This window comes from Puma concolor, chromosome D1 (genome assembly GCF_028749965.1).
Source record: "Puma concolor isolate L17-30 chromosome D1, mPumCon1.1.hap2, whole genome shotgun sequence".
Classification (NCBI taxonomy): Eukaryota; Metazoa; Chordata; class Mammalia; order Carnivora; family Felidae; genus Puma; species Puma concolor.
Genome location: NC_141676.1, coordinates 108,118,093 through 108,136,321, shown reverse-complemented (window position 1 = coordinate 108,136,321; position 18,229 = coordinate 108,118,093). Strand labels below are relative to the sequence as shown.

At 42.3% G+C, this 18,229-nt stretch overlaps 1 protein-coding gene, 1 long non-coding RNA gene and 1 other non-coding gene across 5 annotated transcripts in view; 1 reads left to right on the top strand and 2 right to left on the bottom strand.

The window, feature by feature from the left end:
- LOC147576981 (uncharacterized) overlaps positions 1 to 10,418 on the bottom strand; it is a 30,875-nt gene extending 20,457 nt beyond the window's left edge. Inside the window, exons 1-3 of one of the 3 annotated variants that reach the window (XR_015241371.1) lie at positions 10,203 to 10,418; positions 4,075 to 4,143; positions 3,791 to 3,970 (exon numbers count right to left, since the gene is read on the bottom strand). This is a non-coding gene — a long non-coding RNA (uncharacterized LOC147576981). The remainder of the gene's footprint in view (positions 1 to 3,790; positions 3,971 to 4,074; positions 4,144 to 10,202) is intronic. The other 2 variants (XR_015241370.1, XR_015241369.1) reach the window with 2 other exon arrangements.
- On the bottom strand, positions 1,938 to 2,101 carry LOC112866236 (U1 spliceosomal RNA). The gene has a single exon (XR_003224091.1). It is a non-coding gene; the product is annotated as a U1 spliceosomal RNA (small nuclear RNA).
- A 54-nt stretch (positions 10,419 to 10,472) lies between the features above and the next one.
- The window catches only part of FDX1 (ferredoxin 1), a 37,315-nt gene continuing 29,558 nt past the window's right edge, over positions 10,473 to 18,229 (top strand). The window contains exons 1-2 of the mRNA XM_025929086.2: positions 10,473 to 10,773; positions 14,966 to 15,090. Of these exons, the coding sequence (XP_025784871.1) occupies positions 10,583 to 10,773; positions 14,966 to 15,090 (316 nt within the window). The 5' untranslated portion in view covers positions 10,473 to 10,582. The remainder of the gene's footprint in view (positions 10,774 to 14,965; positions 15,091 to 18,229) is intronic.

Here is an 18,229-nt window from a genome sequence, read left to right as displayed (position 1 = left end):
TGAGCCACCCAGGTGCCCCAACACTGATTTATCTAAATAAGAGGATTTACTATACTCTTATCGGGAGTACATTAAAGTTGTTACCCTCCTGAAGAGTGTATGCCAGGAGGTGGGGGAAGGGTGGATATGGAGAGAGACAATAAATAAATAAGTATAAAGTGTGTGAGACGGCTGGTAAATGCTGCACAGCATAGGAAGCATGGAAGAGGAGACAGAGAATAGGGGGCAGGCAGTTGCTATTTTACGATTTGCAAAGGCCTCACTAAAAAAAGTGACATTTGAAAAGACATGTAAAGAAAGTGAGGGAGTGAGGCATGTAGCTTTCTGGGGGGAAAAGCATTTCAGGCAGAGGGAACGGCAGAGGAAAGATGCTGAGGCACAGGGCCCGTGCAGCCAGTGTAGTAACGGGGTATGACTAATGAATAGAGACATATAGACACAATATAGTCACAAATACAGACACAAACATGGAGATTGTTTATTAGGGGTCCTGGGAATCTCGTCCTGATTTCTCCACAAATAAGCTGAGTGATGGTGGCAAGTCACTTAACATGTGGGGCCTAAGTTTCTCAATGTATACAAAGGTTTCAGTATCCTTTAGGTCTTTTTGTGTAGACAGTTACGCTGTTTTGCCATTTTATGCTCTCCTGGATCCAGCTTTCTCTCATATGCTGGCTCTAAGTTTTTTTCTCACAGGAGACTGTGCTGCATTTTCCTCTCTTGTTCTGGCTTCTAAATGCCTTGAGTTCCCGTACAAGATTATCAAAAAGTATAACATGCTCAAAAAAAAAAAAAAAAAAAAAAAAAAAAAAAAAAAACCAAAAACCTAGAAACCGTGGAAAGAGGAATATTGTTTCTTTCCAAAGCTTTGCTTACTTTGTTTTGTTGTGAATAGGTAACGCATCTGCACTGTCCAAAAGTTAAAGCCCTATCACGACGTACACACTGGGGAGCCTCGCTCCCTGCCCTGCACCTGTCTACCCTACCCTACCGTTCTATTTCTTTTTCATTTATCCTTTCAGGGCTTACTACACAAGTTCAAGCCATATGATTATAAATACTTATTTTCTCCTCTTTCTTACACCAAAGATGATACATTATATTCACTTCAATTTTTCATTTAATAATATATCTTATAAGTCACCATGTGTCAGTACACAAAGAACCTCATTTACTTTATTTTTCAGCTGCGCATTATTCCATTGCAGGGTAGTACCAGAGTTCATTCAACCTCCAGATGAAGGACACTTTGAGGGCATTTAAAAGTTTTTTTTTTTTTTAATGTTTATTTATTTTTGAGAGGAGACAGAGCACGAGTAGGGAGCAGCAGAGAGAGAGGGAGACACAGAACCCAAATCAGACTCCAGAATCTGAGCTGTCAGCATGAGCCTGACAGGGGGCTCAAACCCACAAACTATGAGATCATGACCTGAGTTGAATTGGGTGCTCAACAGGCTGAGCCACCCAGGCGCCCCTGAAGCACATTATCAATATTTTGCTAATACAGACAGTGATGCAAATAAATAACACTATACACATATCAGTTCATGTTATACAGCTGTACACACAGGGCTGACAGCGTGGAGCCTGCTTGGGAGTCTCTGTCTCCCTCTCCCTCTGCTCCTCCCCTGCTTATGCCTGCTCTCTCTCTCTCTCTCTCAAAATAAATAAACATTAAAAAAAAAAGAATCAAAAAGAGTTGGGAAGTTGAAACGCTGGTCAAAATTAAGTTAAGTTTTGATAAAACTGGATTCTTCAAAGCAGACCTCAAATCTGAGGCTATGCAACAGAATAGTATTCAGAAACTCCTGTAAGTAACAACTAACATTAGAACAGAAAAACATTTTTTGTAACCCAAAGCCTGGTGTCAACTAAGTCCAAGGAAATTTGGCAACTGCTCTCTAGTTACTCATTCTTTTTTTTTTTTTTTCTTTTTTCAGGGGAAAGCGCGAACGCAGTCCCCCACTACCACAAATTATGCAGTCGAGTTTCCCACATTTGGGGAAATCGCAGGGGTCAGCACATCCGGAGTGCAATGGATAAGCCTCGCCCTGGGAAAACCACCTTCGTGATCATGGTATCTCCCCTGCCAGGTAAGTATCTAGTTACTCATTCTTAATCCAAAGAAACCAACTGCCACCCTCCTGGAGACTGGTCTTAACCTGTCGCACAACACCATTAACTCGAGTTTTTTTTTTACTGTTGTTTTTCATGCTGGTCTGGCCTGGGTAGGAACCAAGGGCAGCTCACGCCAAAATGTGCCATTCTGACATCCAGATTATCTCAAGCCTTCTTCCCAAAAAGACTCAGGAAGAAACTGTGACCTTCCTTCTTACTGCCTCAAAGAATTTAGACACAGGACCTGCTCCAGGAGGAGAGTCAGCACCAGATACCTACACCACGCTAGGAAGTAGGTATAGTAGACGGGGAGAAGCCCAGCAAGGCCTCCTTGATCAAAATCCCTCTGTTTCTGAAGAGGGCAGAAAAACATGTTCGCCAAATATTTAGTCTTTTTCATCTTCCTGTGAATTGCTTTCATTACCTTTGAAGTTCTAGACCCCCTACCCTCTTTAGGAAGACATATACACCTCATTTTGACTGTCTTTGAAATCTTATGTCTTTGTGGATTTTGATAATGACAGTGCGAATCAAGAGCTATTAATGTATGCTACCACAGTATGGTCCTGAAAGCAAAATATGCCAACACTGAAATATCAGAATTCTAAAAACATCTCCAGGGGGTAGTTAACATAAACATAAATCCACTTAGAAAGCTTCAATTTACCTTGTGAAGTACTTAAATTTTAGAACAAAGTAACTAATCCTTATTTTTATTTTCAACTGCAAGGTGTTCTCTGTAAAAAATTGTTAAGATTTACTGATACTTTATCACTCAGAACACTGTCAATTTTTATCAGTGTTCCCTCTGTACTTAATTGGAAATTTAGATTATTCAACTAAGTACAGGTTACTACACCTGTCAAATTTACTAGAGTCTTACTGAATGTTTGATGCATTAATTTCCAAAAGTATGCTAACAATCTCCCAATGTGATTGCATATTTGCCCATTTTCCCATGGAATTGTTTTATATATAATATATAACATACATATATGCTATGTTCTTAGATACTTATAAGTTTAGAGTTGCTAGATATTCCAAATTAATTTAATGCTTAACATTTTTTTAGTGACCCTGTTTATCCTTTAAAAGGCATTTTTTTCCTGGCCCATTTAATTGGATTTAAATAAAGTCCCCTTAATTGGACAGCAATACACCAAGGTACTTACCTTGTATTTTTCTATCCTCTTTTACAATTTTGATATACCTCATCTAAATGTGGTAGAGTCAGAATTTTTGCATTTTAAATGGGGTGCCTCGGTGGCTCAGTCGGTTAAGTGTCCGACTTCAGCTCAGGCCAAGATCTTGCAGTTTGTGGGTTCGAGCCCCGCACTGGGCTCTGTGCTGACAGCTCAGAGCCTAGAGTCTACTTCTGATTCTGTGGCTTCCTCTCTCTCTGCCCTTTCCCCACTCGTGTTCTGTCTCTTTTGCTCTCAAAAATAAACAAACATTAAAAAAAAATTTTTAAAAACAAAGTCTGCCTTTTCATTGGTATATTTAATCCATTTACTTTTGATATATTGGGACTTATTTTCAAGATTTCACTTTATTCTTTTAAAATATGTGCTTTTAAATGTTTTTTTCCCTTCTTTTATTCTTTTGGAGCTTAAATTATATATTTGTCAAGACAGAGGCTAAGCTGTGGTAACAAAGTCTTTAAAATACATACCTTAAGTAGCATAAATGTTAACTTGTTCCTCATGGAACACTGCAGCCGTGGGCTGGGGACACTGCTGGGTGGCTCTGCTACGTGATGTCATACAGGCTCTGACAGTCTGTCATCTTCAATCTTTACCTTCCATTTTTGCATCTCACGTGATCACCCTGGTTGTCGCCATTTTCTAGGAAACTGGGAAAGGAAAATAGAAAGGAAAACAAATAGCTTCCTTTAAAAAGGGTTATCTGGTTGCACTTGAGTGGCTTTGGCAAGAGCTGTTACAGGGACATACTCACCTGCAAAAGAAGCTGCGAAAGGTGGTCTCTAGCTGGAAAGCCAGGTGCTCTGCTAAAGTTCAAGATACTCTGTTACCAAAAAGAAGAAAGGGAGAGAGGATCTTCTCAATAACACTTTCACCCTGATTACTAATTTCCTGTTTTATATGATCGGCTCAGTCATGGAATTCTCTTTTGCTTTTATTTTTATCTTCTCATGAGATCATAGTTGTTATTACTGTTTTACAATCAGTTTTTATTTAGATTTACCCATATGGTTGCTAATATTTTGCTGTATCATTTCTTTTTGCCTCTTATCCCTTCTTTTTGGGTTCAATTTCACTATTCTTGAAGAACATTATATTGGCTATCTATCACTGCCTAACAAATGGTTCCGAAGCATAATGAACTGAAACAACATTTATTATCTGTTTCTCGACGTAGTGTGGCATCACTGGGCCCGCTGCTTCAGGGTCTCTCCTGGGCCACAGTCAGGGGTCAGCTGGAGATGTGGTCGTCCCCCCAGGCTCGACTAAGGAAGTCTCTGCTTCCCAGCTCACTGAGATGGTTGTTGACAGGACTGTTACTTGCGAGTGGATAACTGGACTAACGTCTCAGTTCCTTGCTGGCTGTTCTTGGTTCTTTGCGATTTGAGCCTCTCTGACCTGGCAGATTCTTCATCACAGAATGTAAGCCAGGAGGGCAACAGAGGAAGAAAGCCAGAAAGACAGAGTTTGCAGTCTTTTATACCATAATGTAGAAGTGACACCCCATCGCCCTTTTTCTGTTTTCAACTTTTAGCAACAAATCACTAGGTCCAGCCTGCCCTCAGGAGGAGGAGATTACACTTAGGTGTGAATCCAGCAGGTGGGGATCACTGGGAGCCATGTCAGAAGCTGCCTACTGTAGACACAGTCTTTGTAAGTTCTTTCAGTGAATCTGAGAGCAACAGGTCTATTACTTTTTGTTGGTTTAAAAATGACTTCATTTCAGTCTCATTTTCCTTCCTTCTGAAACTCCAAATAGCAGTATGTTAGACCATGTGATATTGTTCATTGGCCAATGATGCTATGTTCTTACATTTTTCTAGACTTTTTTCACTGTGGATGTCACTCTGGAAACTTTCTATTGCTGTGTTTACAGGTTCACTGACCTTTGCTCCTGCAATGTTACTAACTTCTAACCTTTGAATATTTAGACATTTAAAACACTTCCAAATGGCTCACCATCAGAGGATAAACAGAGTGGAAATCTGATAATATTTAAACTGAACAATACAGGGGCACCTGGATGACTCAGTTGGTTAAGTGTCTGACTCTTGATTTTGGCTCAGGTCATGATCTCACAGTTTGCGGGCTCAAGCCCTGCATCGCGCTGGGCTCTATGCTGATGGCACAGAGCCTGCTTGGGATTCTGTCTCCCTCTCTCTCTCTGCCCCTCCCCTGCTTGCTTTCTGTCTCTCTCAAAAATAAAGAGACATTAAAAATTAACTGAACAATACAGAAAATACCACATTTCAAACTCGTAACACAGCTAAACACACTACTTGGAGGAAATTTAAGTACTTCGAGAAATTAAATACTTATTTTAAAAATGAGACTGAAAACTAATGAACTAAGTATCTACATCAAGAAGTTAGAAAAAGAACAAAGTAATAAATCCCAAGAACCCAGAAAGAAAGAAAGAAATTATAAAGGTAAATGAGTAAGATTAGAAAACAAAGATAAAGCACAGAAGATCACTGTCCAAAGCTGTTATCTGAAATGACCAATAAAACAAACTTTTGCCAAGGTTATTCAAAGAAAAAAGAAAGGAGATCCAGAAAATAATATGAGAAATATGAAATGCAATATTAGTTATAGATCCAGCAGAGATTTTTTTTTAAAAAGATAAATAAATACTGGGAAGAAACTCATGCCAATAGATTTGGAAAATTTAGGTGAAACGTACTATTTGTTAGAAAATTATAACTTTTCAGAGTAGCTTTTGAATAAAGAGAGAACATGAATAAACCTGCAACTATAGCAGATAAACTATCAAGCATTTATCCTGCCTTTTCCATACCGGTTCTCCTTGGGGAGATCTGAACAGAAGTTGAGGACAAGTCTGACTTTTTTTCTTTTAAATATTTACTTATTTTGAACGAGAGAGAGAAAGAGAGAGAGAGAGAGAGAGAGAGAGAGAGAGAATCCCAAGCAGGCTCCGCACTATCAGTGCAGAGTCCGACACAGGGCTCAATCCCATGACTGCGAGATCGTAACCTGAGCTGAAATCAAGAGTCGGATGCTTAACTGACTGAGCCCCCCAGACACCCCAAGTCTGCCTTTATAGAAGTAGTCTAGATGATCAATGAAGAAGGAATGGTAAAATTAGAACACCCGCATTTTGCAACCCCAAGCAAATTGTTCATCAGGAGTGACTAACACGACAAAAAAAGACAACGAGCTGTTAACATTTGGGGGTCATATTAAAAAGTTTAAAAGAACATAAAAAGTAATCTTAACAAGAACTGGGACCTGAAACTGCAAGTTACTTGATCCAAGCTCTCATTTGCATATAACAAGTTAAGTGTAAGCTCTGGCAGAAGGATTTACAGTGTGCACGGTTCCCAACAGTTGCCTGGGTCAAAGTGCGGTTCCTCCAAGGACTGAAAGCAGTGCCAGAGGCCGGCTAGAAGTGAGCCAGCAGCAGGCGGCCAACATACCCTGCAGAGGAGAAAGACACGATGCAGGACTGATGGGCAGGGGAGGGCAGAGCTTGAGGGCTATTGTGCGTTCAGCTGAACGGTTTGTTTTATTCTATTAATAAATGATGATGAAATGTCATTCAAGGATTTTTTCCATCATGTCAGTATTTTAATAGGATCAGCCTACTGGCAGTACGGAGGATGTCTCAGAGCAATTCTGATAAGACCACAGGCAGGAAGATCAATTAAGACAAAACCATTAATTTAGGGGTGCCTGGCTGGCTCAGTCGGAAGAGTGTGTGACTCTTGATCTCAGGGTTGTGAGTTTGAGCTCCATGTTGAATGCAGAGATTACTTAAATAAATAAACAAACAAAAAAAAGAGACAGATGGCAACTTCCTTAAATATCAATTATACCTTAAAATTTAGGAAACACACCAATATTAGCCATATTAATAAATCACCTGGGTGGGGGGGGCACCTGGGAGGCTTAGTAGGTTAAGTGTCTGACTCTGGATCTCAGCTCAGGTCTTGACCTCAGGGTTGTGAGTTCAAGCCCCATTTTGGGCTCTGCACTGGGCGTGAAGCCTAGTTAAAAAAGATTACACTTAAAATTAAAAAATAAATCAGGTCGGGGTGGAGTAATTTCTTGCGATGAAACATACTTAGGTCTAATTTTGTACTCCTTTTAAAATACTTAATTTCTAAAAACAAACAAACAAAAAACCCCAACAAAATTTAGATAATTTCTGACCTTATCCCTAAATTACACAGGCTGTGTAGAATCTTTAGCATTTATTACTGAATGTAGAGTTGGAAAACATGACATATAAAATACGCATTAATAATATAAAAAGCTTATTGGCACCGAAAAAATACATAAAAAGTTTACATGGATGACATATGTAAATATATAATAAAATATAATAAAAATAATAAAAATATCGTTTCTTATGTTTATACCCTGGACTTGGGACCAGGAAGACCCAGATTTACAGTCTGCATCTATAGCTCACCAGCAGTGTGAGTCTAAGGAAGGCACAGCCATCCTACACCTCACTTTCCTCACGTGCAAAGTAAGCGGGCAGGGGCTGTTTTGCTCACTGCTGTCTCTCTAGCACCAGCATGGCGATTTACATACTGCTTACATCAATAAATGTTTATGGATTAAAGACAGAGCTGCTGTGATAATGAAATGAGATAAAAATTGTGGAAGCTCCTAACACAATTTTTTATTTTTATTTTTATTTTTTTTTAAATTTTTTTTTCAACGTTTATTTATTTTTGGGACAGAGAGAGACAGAGCATGAATGGGGGAGGGGCAGAGAAAGAGGGAGACACAGAATCAGAAACAGGCTCCAGGCTCTGAGCCATCAACCCAGGGCCTGACGCGGGGCTCGAACTCACGGACTGCGAGATCGTGACCTGGCTGAAGTCGGACGCTTAACCGACTGCGCCACCCAGGCGCCCCAATTTTTTAATTTATTTATTTGAGAGAGAGGGAGCATGTAGGGGAGGGGCAGAGAGAGAAGGAGAGAGAATCCCAAGCAGGCTGCACACTGCCAGCACGGAGCCCCATGTGGGGCTCGAACCCATAAACCCTGAGATCATGATCTGAGCTGAAACCAAGGGTCGGAAGCTTAACCAACTGAGCCCCCCCAGGCTGCCCTGATACAATTCTTAAAAGACGTTATAAAATGGCTGCATCGTGCCAGGCCCTACGCCAGGTGCTGGGAACATGAAGACGAGTAAGACTGCATCCTTATCTTGGAAGCTTCCATCTACAAAAGCTATGTAAAGTATGTGTGATGGAACCCACGGTACCATGAAGCTCAAGAGTAGGTGCTCAAGAAACACTAAATCTGAATTTTTATGACACTTTTCAGTTTAGAAAGCATTCCTGTGAACATTATTCTATTTGAAGAGGTACAAGTTTTACAAGAAATGACAAAGGTGTCAGGCATTCAGCAGTGGGAGGGATGATCTGTTGGGGTAAGTAGGCACCACTTTAAGGGAAAGGATTTGAAAAGAGCTCCCAAATATGATGGATTTCAACATAAGTGAAGGATGGAGGGGTGGGAGCTTTAGAAGAAAAGAAATACATAAGCAAAAGCTCTTCCTAATTCTGTATTACTTTGTACATGTATTAGGGCCCACATGTTTATAAATCCCATATGGAATACTGCTGAATTGATATTTGTAACCTTTGCAATCAACTCTGATCCATCTTTGAAGATCTGGAAAATATGTTTTTTCCATCTTTCATTTTCAGCTACAGGCTTCATGAACTGTCATGGTTACTAAAGGAAGTTACAGGACAACATTAACTTATTCACGACTATTTACTCAACACTTGATGTGCTCAAAGCCCTGGAGCTGCTAGTATGGGGTCTACTAAGATGAACAACTACCCCACAAAGCAGAAAGCCGGAAGTGCTAACACCCAGTAGAAGCTAGATTTGCTGAGAGGGAATGTGTGCACTCCCAGGCCATCCCTGTTTCCTTCCTACAATTAATTAATCGCACTTTGAAGATTTGATCGTATAAAAAAAGAAAATTAACTTTTTTTTTTTTTTTTACAACCTTCTCTTTCCGATTGTCAGGGCTTGTCGTGTCCTTTACAGCCTAGAAGTCTTTTTTATGGGAAAATTTAAGCAATTTGGGAGCCACACGACTGCTGTCTCCCTGCCTCCGGGTTTAATACCCCCCAAAGGTTGCCTAGAGAAACTCTGGTCAGGTCTAGCCTTTCTTGTTCTGAATATTCCTTAAAATATCTTCTATCGCATTTAACATAGCTACAATATCCACCTTTTTTGAAATATTGACCTTTTTTGAAAGGTGGCCTTAGGGAAGGGGGTCAAAGCTTGTGACGCACTGTACCGCTGTGCGTATTTTTCTGTAACCCTCAGAATGGCCCTGGACAGCGGAACATCTTATCAGTGTTAAAGTGTTACACTCTGATCCTTGGGGAGGATAATTTATCCAAGGTCTCAGAGAGTTCAAGAGCGGCAAACCTTGGATTTGAACATTGCTATTTATGACCTCAAAGCCCCATGCTCTTTCCACAGCAACGTATTCATCTTGAGAACGTGTATTTTTAAATTTATCTGTCTTCATTTTCGTAGAAGTCTTTAGTAAAATCTCAGTTCATCCAAAAGTTTCCAAACTCTTGGATTTCATGTACTGGACGCGCGTGTGCTTGCCGTGGATTATTACACGTGCTTTCCCCAGTAGCCCCTAGTTTCTTGATCACTGCGATTATTTATAACGTCATAGTCAAAGTTGTTCCTCTGTGTATCACGTTGGTTGGCACTTAAATCTCCTACTGCCCTTGTCTGACAATTCCCAGAATTCCCCTTCAGCCTATTTGGAACTCCAAGATGACAATCTCCCCGCGTTGCTTTTTATTTTAACAGGGAGGAGGAGAAAGGAAGTGCGGAACAGGAGAAAGCGGTTTCGTTACCTGCGGGTGTTTTACCGCATCTCTCCGTCGAACGTTCAGCTATTCTTTAAAATTCCCCGTTCTGACACTGGGGACCGAGAAGCCAGGTGAAGACAAAGGCGGTTCTTGGGTGCAGACCCAGCGCCCGGCCCCGCCCCCTAAAGGCCACACCCGCCCGGGAGGAGTGGGAACGGGCGGGGGTGGGGGGACGGGCCGCACTTGGGGAGCCGCAGGGTTTATAGGTCACCCGGAAGAAGCGCAGCCCGCGGCCGCAGCTCGGAGCAGGCCCTCGCCCGGACCGCGGCTCCCCGGCGTCTAGGCTAGCCCGCGCTCGCCGAGCCTCTCGCGGCCGCTGCCGTGCGGCCTCAGCGTCGCTTCCGGTAGCTACCCGACCTCCGGCCATGGCCGCCGCGGGGGGCGCCCGGCTCCTGCGCGCCGCCTCCGTGGCCCTGGGCGGCGCGGCCTATCGTTGGCTGCTCCACGCCAGACCCCGCGCGGGAGCCGGCTGCCTCGCGGGGCTCGGGGGGCCGGGCCGGGGCGGCGGCGCGGTGGCGCCCCGGACGCTGAGCGTGTCGGCGCCGGCGCGGAGCAGGTGAGACGCGGGCCGGCGTGCGCATGCGGGCGGGGGTCCCCGGCGCCGCGCGGATGCTGGTTTCCCTGCCCCTTCTTGGACGCCTGCGGCCAGGCGGCTGTCCGGGGTCGCTCGCCTCTCGCCCCGCCTGGGCCGTGGCGCTCCTCGGGGCCCTGTCTGCCTCCATTCTCGCCGCGGTTTCCTTTCCCAGCCCGGACGCCTGCGGGGAACGGGGACCCGGGACCCCCTGGACCCCGCTCTCCTTTCCGTCCGGGGCCCTCCGAAAGCCGCGCGCTCTGCCACCGTCGATTCTGCAGTGCTTTGGCTCGGCGCTGACCTTTGCTTTGCCCGGAGCCTGCACTGACCTTCATAAAACGCTCTCCGTTGATGTCCCGGCCAGCACTTTGGTTCTGGGCCTTTGTCCTGCTCTTTTAGGACGTTCCGGCTCCAGTTCTTTGGCTGGGAATGCCTGTTTAGGATACACACACTCTCTCCCCTTATTGCCTGTATGCTCTCTTGTAGCCGATGCGGGGCTAAAACTCCTTGCCTCGCACTGGCAAGGCCGGGTTTTAAACTAGGCTTGGGCACTTAATGCCTCACTTCCTCCATCAGTATAAACCTCAGTTTCCCCATTTATAAATGGAGCATAAGTCAAGCATAGGCCTCATAGGGTTATTTGAAGAATACGATAGTACAGATAATAGAGGTGATCTTATGTCTGGCAAATGGTGAGGGCTCAGTAGGTGCCACCTGTTGGCAGCAGCTGCTAAGGCCCACAGTGTTGTGTTTTGTATTAAATGTTGAAAGTGATGTAAAAAAAATTTTCCCCAAAATATTTTGAAGATTTGTATTCTTGGGTATATTTGTTTTTCAGACACGATCCCTTTGGATATAATGGGAATAAAATTTGCTCCTAATTTCAGAGTGCGGTGGAGCCTTATGTAATGCAGATCGCTGGACAGTTCTCTGACTCCTTGCTGTCATGTAGTGGGAAGCAAGACCTGGAGGGAGACAGTTTTGGATTTGTATGCTGCCTTTTCTAGTTTCTTCTTGATAAGGTCCCTGAGAATGGGGTCTAAGACTTAATTATCTTTTCCCCATTAATACTATTATGTAGCGCATGCTCAATAAATTTTTGTTGCATGAAGTGTGAGGGAGATAACGGAGAAGGCAAGCTGGATTTATTTGTCCCTGTTTCTTTGACACTCCCTGCCTCAACCTCTCTACATGGATGTTTTTGTACAATGGATGCTTTCTTGGGAAAAAAAAAACTGTGTATACATTGGGACAACATATATTGAACTTATTCACAAACCTAGTATTTCAAGGGAACGTGAATGCTTTTGTAAATGGCAGTTATCTCCCCTGCATTTATCAAGCTTGAACTTGGATATATCAGGTTGTCTTAAAAGGAAGCACATCTGTTCTATTCCCTCCTAATCCTGCTTTCCTCCTCATTGGCACAGTTTCAGTTGATGGCCTTGTGCTTTGTATCACACACGTTGGAACTAACAACTAGATCTTTCACCTCTTACTCTCTCAGACTTGTTTTCCACTATGGTTACAACCAACCACATTTAAGTTTAAGATAACATCAGTTAAATACATTTAAAAGAGTCGGTATCCCAGTTGTGCTGGCTGCATTTCAAGTACTCAACAGCCACGTGTGGCCAGTGGCTACTCTATTGGACATTGCAGGTGTAGAACATCTCTGTTAGTGCACAGAGTTGCACGAGACAGAACAGCCTAGAAACTGTATGGCTAAGTTATCAGTAATTGAGAGTTGGGGGGCGAGAAAAAAAGGCTTTTGCTCCAAAACACTCCAACATAATACTTCCTATTTTGTAGTGATTGAGGCTTCAAAGGGCTTTCACAACAATTGCTGCACTTCAGGCTTAAGAAAATCCTGGGAGGTAGGTGAGGTGGGAAATAAAAATATAAGTAGCTGGCAAACTAGGAACAGAAGTCAAGCAGTTTTAGTTTGTTTCCTTGAGCACCATGAGGGTTGACAATTCTTTAGCCCACAAGGGTCATTAGGAAGAGTTAAGGAGGCTATGGAAGTAGGGAGCCCCAGAATGGGCCAGACCCTTTTCTTGGACCAACGGCCTCAGGCCACCCTCCCTATATGGTGAAAAGGTAGGCATCAGCAGCTATAATAACTTCCCTCCCTATGAGAAGTCTGTTAGGAACTGTACCACCGCAACCCCAGACAGCTTTGTTAAAATATCGGCTGTGGTTGAGCAGAAGAAATGGCAGTAGTAAAAGGTAACAAGTGAAGAAAATAGTTGTTTGCGCTGATGAATTGATGTTGGTAGAAGATTTAGAAGGATTGTGTTTATTTCTCAGTGCGTGAAATCTTATCCTTGGGAACAGCTAAAAGCGTGTTGCTAGTTCCTGGAATTGGGGGGGAAACCTAAAACCCACCAATACCAATTATTAATAGCAAATGGATACAGTTATTTGGGTAAAGTACACGCGTATAATGCTTTAAGAAACAAAGTGTTTCCACTAATGTACCTTTGATTCTCCTTCACCAGCTTGGTGAAGTCACAGTCCCCATCTTACCCATAAGGCAGTGGCTTCCCCTGGTCATCTAATGTGTGTATGTCAGACCCAGAGCTAGAATCTACATCTTCTGATTCTCACATTCCATGCGCTTTCAACTGCAGGATTACCTTTCCTCTCTCATTTCTGCTTCCTCTCCGCTCCTTTGACAAACCTATTATTTCTCTTACTGTGCAGTATTTTTTTCTGGGACTGTACACCTCTAATTCATAGCAGTTGCTTCTTAGCAACAAAAGGACTGAAGCTGGGGCGCCTGGGTGGGTAAGTTGGTTAAGCATCGCCTTCCGCTTAGGTTGGTGGGTTCAAGCCCCATGTCAGGCTCTGTCTTTCTCTTTCTCAAAAATAAATAAACATTTAAAAAAATTTAAAAATGACTGAAGTTTTAAATAAAAGTTATTAATCAGTGTTTGTTGAGCTCTAGGTATTTTGCGTACATAATCAAAACTAGAACATAAATGTTACCCTGATTTTATGGAAGAGCAGTTTGATGTAAAAGACATTTCAGTGCTGTGAGCTTCTAAAGGTTTTTTTTTTGTTTTTGTTTTTGTTTTTTTGTTTTTTGCTTTGAAAAGAAGTTGGAGAGCACAGGCCCTTCTGGAGAGCCATTCTCTCTCTCTCTCTCTCTCTCTCTCTCTCTCTCACATACACACACACACACAAGCGATACTTTTTAATTCATAGAATTCTCCTTTTTGCAGCATTGAATTATCAAGGAGGCCATTATCTGAAAGGGGCTTTAGTTGCCTCATTTCTAAAATAAGATAATTTGACCTGATAATTTGCAATATATTTACAGCTCTGAAATTATATAATTCTAGTTTTACCTACATTAAAGTTTTCTTTGATGGATTATTACCCTCTATTGGCAGTAGTGAAAATTGCAACTAAGTAAAGTACATCTTTTCAAATGTGAGGTCAAAATTAAAATGACCAATGGTGGATGACAGGCATCTCGTTGCTAATATCATTTCTTCTCCCAGATTTTGGAGTGATGTTTATGAGAAGGGAAAGGAATTTAAGTCTGCTGACTCTATTGGGTAATATTATATCCTATAATAAAACACGCAAGGAGGCATCATATTTATCTTCCCATTGATTCAAACAAACAAAAACCTATCGTAGCCTCTTTGAGTTTTGAGTACATGATGTGGACCAAAATGAGATGTGTAAATGCTCTGAAAACACACTGCTGCCTCTCAGACACCCGCACAGCTGCTACCCTACCGATAGCAGAATGATCTCACGGTGTCGTCTTCTAGGGACGCTACATACAGATGACGCTTTTCAGGGAGCCGTGTGAGAGTAAAATGGACTTCATGACTAAGGATGGTTTCTACGTGTTGTCACAGGACTCAACCTATGGCTGTAACCCCTGGGGGGACACAGTGGGTGGCCTTGACAGTAATATAGTTGCCCTTTCCTGTAGGGCGGTAGAGCTTCCGTTCTGGTAAATGGGTAGATAGACATGCCTCTGATTTGTGATGCCTTCTCTAAACTGTAGAAAGGAAAGAATACTATAAAAAGCATATTTGCATGCATGCATTCACATACACACCCCCCCCCATGTTTTTGACAAGTTCCTAAAACAATTCCTTTAAAGTATCTTTTAAAATTCCTAAAAATAATAAAGGACTACTTCCTTTTCCAGCTCAGAAGATAAAATAACAGTCCACTTTGTAAACCGTGATGGGGAGACATTGACAGCCAAAGGGAAAGTCGGTGACTCTCTACTAGATGTTGTGGTTGAGAATAACCTAGATATTGATGGCTTTGGTGAGTACGAAACATTCGTTAAAATTCGTAAATGAAACCATTCAATAGGCTTCAATTTTTTTTTTTTTTTGCAGAGTTTTAATGTCTAGCATACTAAGATAAATATTAAAATTCAGGATGTGTTAGTGTTACATTCTCTTTCATAAAGAATGAGTGACACTGTGTTTCTTTCCTTTGTACGTTTAATTAACCCTTTACCCCAAAGTTTCTTGCCTCATTACCTTACTGATGACCTGTGTGACGCAGAGCTGGGAGTAGCAAGTGGAGTTGAAAGGTACCGGGTTACAGATGTTAAATGTCCCATCACAGAGGAGTAGTTAGTTTTGACTTAGTTTTTTTTTTTTTTTTTTAACTTTGTATTTGCACATACCTTAGATGTACAGAAAGGTTGCAAAAAGGGTACAGAACTTTCTGATACAATCTTCACTCAGCTTCTTCTACTGTTAACAGTTCACAGAACTATGATGTAATAATCAAAACCCAGAAAGTAATGTTGGTGCAATAACTAAAAAACTATAGACTTCATGAAATTTTCCTAGTTTTCCCATGAACGTCTGTTTTGGGATTCAATCCAGGAGCCCTCATTGCATTTAGTTATCATACGTCCGTAAACTCTTTCAGTCTGTGACATTTCCTTACTCTTCTTTTTCGTTTTTCACAGCCTTGACACTTTTGACAAGTAGTGGTATGTTGTTTTATAAAATTTCCCTCAATTTGGGTTTGACTGTTTTCTTGTATCGATTGAGCTTATGCATCTTTTAAGTGAGTTTTATTTTACGTACTCTTCTATTTTGTTTTATTGAGCTATAATTGCCATTTAACATATTACTTTTAGGTGTACAACATATTGATTTGATATTTGTATATATTGACAGATGGCCACCGCCACATGTCCACTTAACCTCCGTCACCACACAAGAGTCTCGAATGTCCGTTCCCCTTCCTCGGATGTGCAGTTTATCTCCCTCTTGTTAGAGAAGGAAGTGTTTTATTTAGAAAGTTTTTATTTCTAGATTTCTGACCATATTCTGTAACCACTCACACGAAGCCTGTGTCCCAGAAACTGCCATCTTCTAGGTCAGGGATACCCGTTCTGTCAGCTGTCACTTTTGCTCAAGTACTCTCTCTGTCTGGAGTGGTGGTTCTCAGTGTTAGCGTCCGTGTCACTTGGGAGATGCAGATCCTCAAACCCCACTCCAGATCGGCTGAATCAGAGTGTTTGCGGTAGCACCCAGCAGTGTGTGTTTTCACAAGTCCTCGTGTGACTTTGCTGTATGTTAGAGAACGACTGGTTTGCAGCAAGGCAGACTAGGATTGTGCCTGTCTGACTCTCATTCGTTCTAGGCACGGTTCACATTACACTTTTAGGGGCCTTTTCCAGCACAGAACTATTTCTCTTCCACCGTTTTCCCATCATATAATAAATATATCTGTGTCAATGCTCATCACAGTTTGCCTTTTTAGGGAGAATGCCCCTCTCCCGTACTCGTGTGTTAGATTGTGAGCTCTTACTCAGGGACCTCACAGAGTTGGTTTTGTCCAGAGCTGATAGTGAATAACATTTGCTGAATTTCTAAATCTAAGTCAGGGTTAATCATGGCAACGACCGTTTGCACGCATAGTACATTCCAGCCTTTGTTACCTGTTCTTGTAGCCTTGTTTTTTAAACTTCCATTTTATAGATGAAGAAACTAAGGTTCAGAGAAGTTAATTTTCCCTGGGTCGTACAAGGAGCGAGTGAGAGGTCCAGCACTCAAACTCAAGTCTCTTAACTCCCAAAGGTCTGCTTTTTCCTTTATGCCATTTCCCCTAAGAAGCATCTTTCCTGTGTGAACACCTGTCACAGAAATTAGGTGGTGAAATAGTTGATACGGTTCTAATTTTAAGGAGTTTTTGAGTCTCATGCAGTGATTCTTGGCTGGGATTGAGTTTCAGAATCTCTACAGAACTTTTAAAAGTGCAGACATCTGCGTTCCATCATAAATAGTACAGGGAGAGAGGGGAGTTGTGTAGGTGTATTTTTACAAAGTTCCACATGGTTCGGATCCACACCATAGTTAAGAATGACTAATTTAGGGAAAGAATTCGTTTAAAAGAAATGAAAATACTTAAAAGAAAATTTAAGTATAATACATATTCTATAAAATTTATCTGTAATTGATCTTCCTCACGCATTCATATTCAGCTACACTTAAAAAAAAATTTTTTTTTGATAGAGATAGAGCACAAGTGGGGGAGGGGCAGAGAGAGAAGGAGATGGAATCCAAAGCAGGCTCCAGGCTCTGAGCCGTCAGCACAGAGCCTGACGCGAGGCTCTAACTCACAAATTGCAAGATCATGACCTGAGCCGAAGTTGGATGCTCAACCAACTGAGCCACCCAGGTGCTCCTTAAATTTTTTTTTTAATGTTTATTTACCTTTGAGAGAGAGAGAAAGCACACGCAGGGGAGGGGGAGAGAGAGAGGGAAACACAGAATCTGAAGCAGGCTCCAGGCTCTGAGCTGTCAGCACAGAGCCCGACGCAGGGCTCGAACTCACGGACCGCAAGATCATGACCTGAGCCGAAGTCAGATGCCCAACCGACTGAGCCACCCAGGCGCCCCCTTTTGTTTTGTTTTGGTTTTTTTCCAGCTACACTTTTAACTAAACCTAGTTTCTCTGGATTATTCTCTCACAGATGAAAAGTAGTACAAGCATAGTCCTTGAGAATAAGACTCTGGAATCAGACCGATTATGGTTCCTATCTCTTACTAGCTGTGAGAGCGGGAGCAAGCCACTTGAAGGTCTGCATGCCTCAGTTTCCTCTTCTATAAACTAGGATTATAATAGTTCTAACCTCATCGGGTTGTTAGAGGTGAAACGGGATATTGGAAATGAAGTGCTTAGCATAGTACTGACCCTGGTAAGCATGGCAGGACTCGTGGCATTTAAACTTGGCCTTCTCTCATCCTCTCACCCCCAGTTCTGCAGTAGCCTTAACACTTGGCAGCTTCAGAACTACGGTAGCTGTGAAACCCAGCAGCCTTGCGGCCACTGGAGGGACACGTGGGGCTTGAATCCCTCAGAACGTCCAATCTCCAGATGGCGGTCACTTGTCTCACAGCTTTCCAGAAAAGCTCCGGCCCAGGGAGCTACCTGA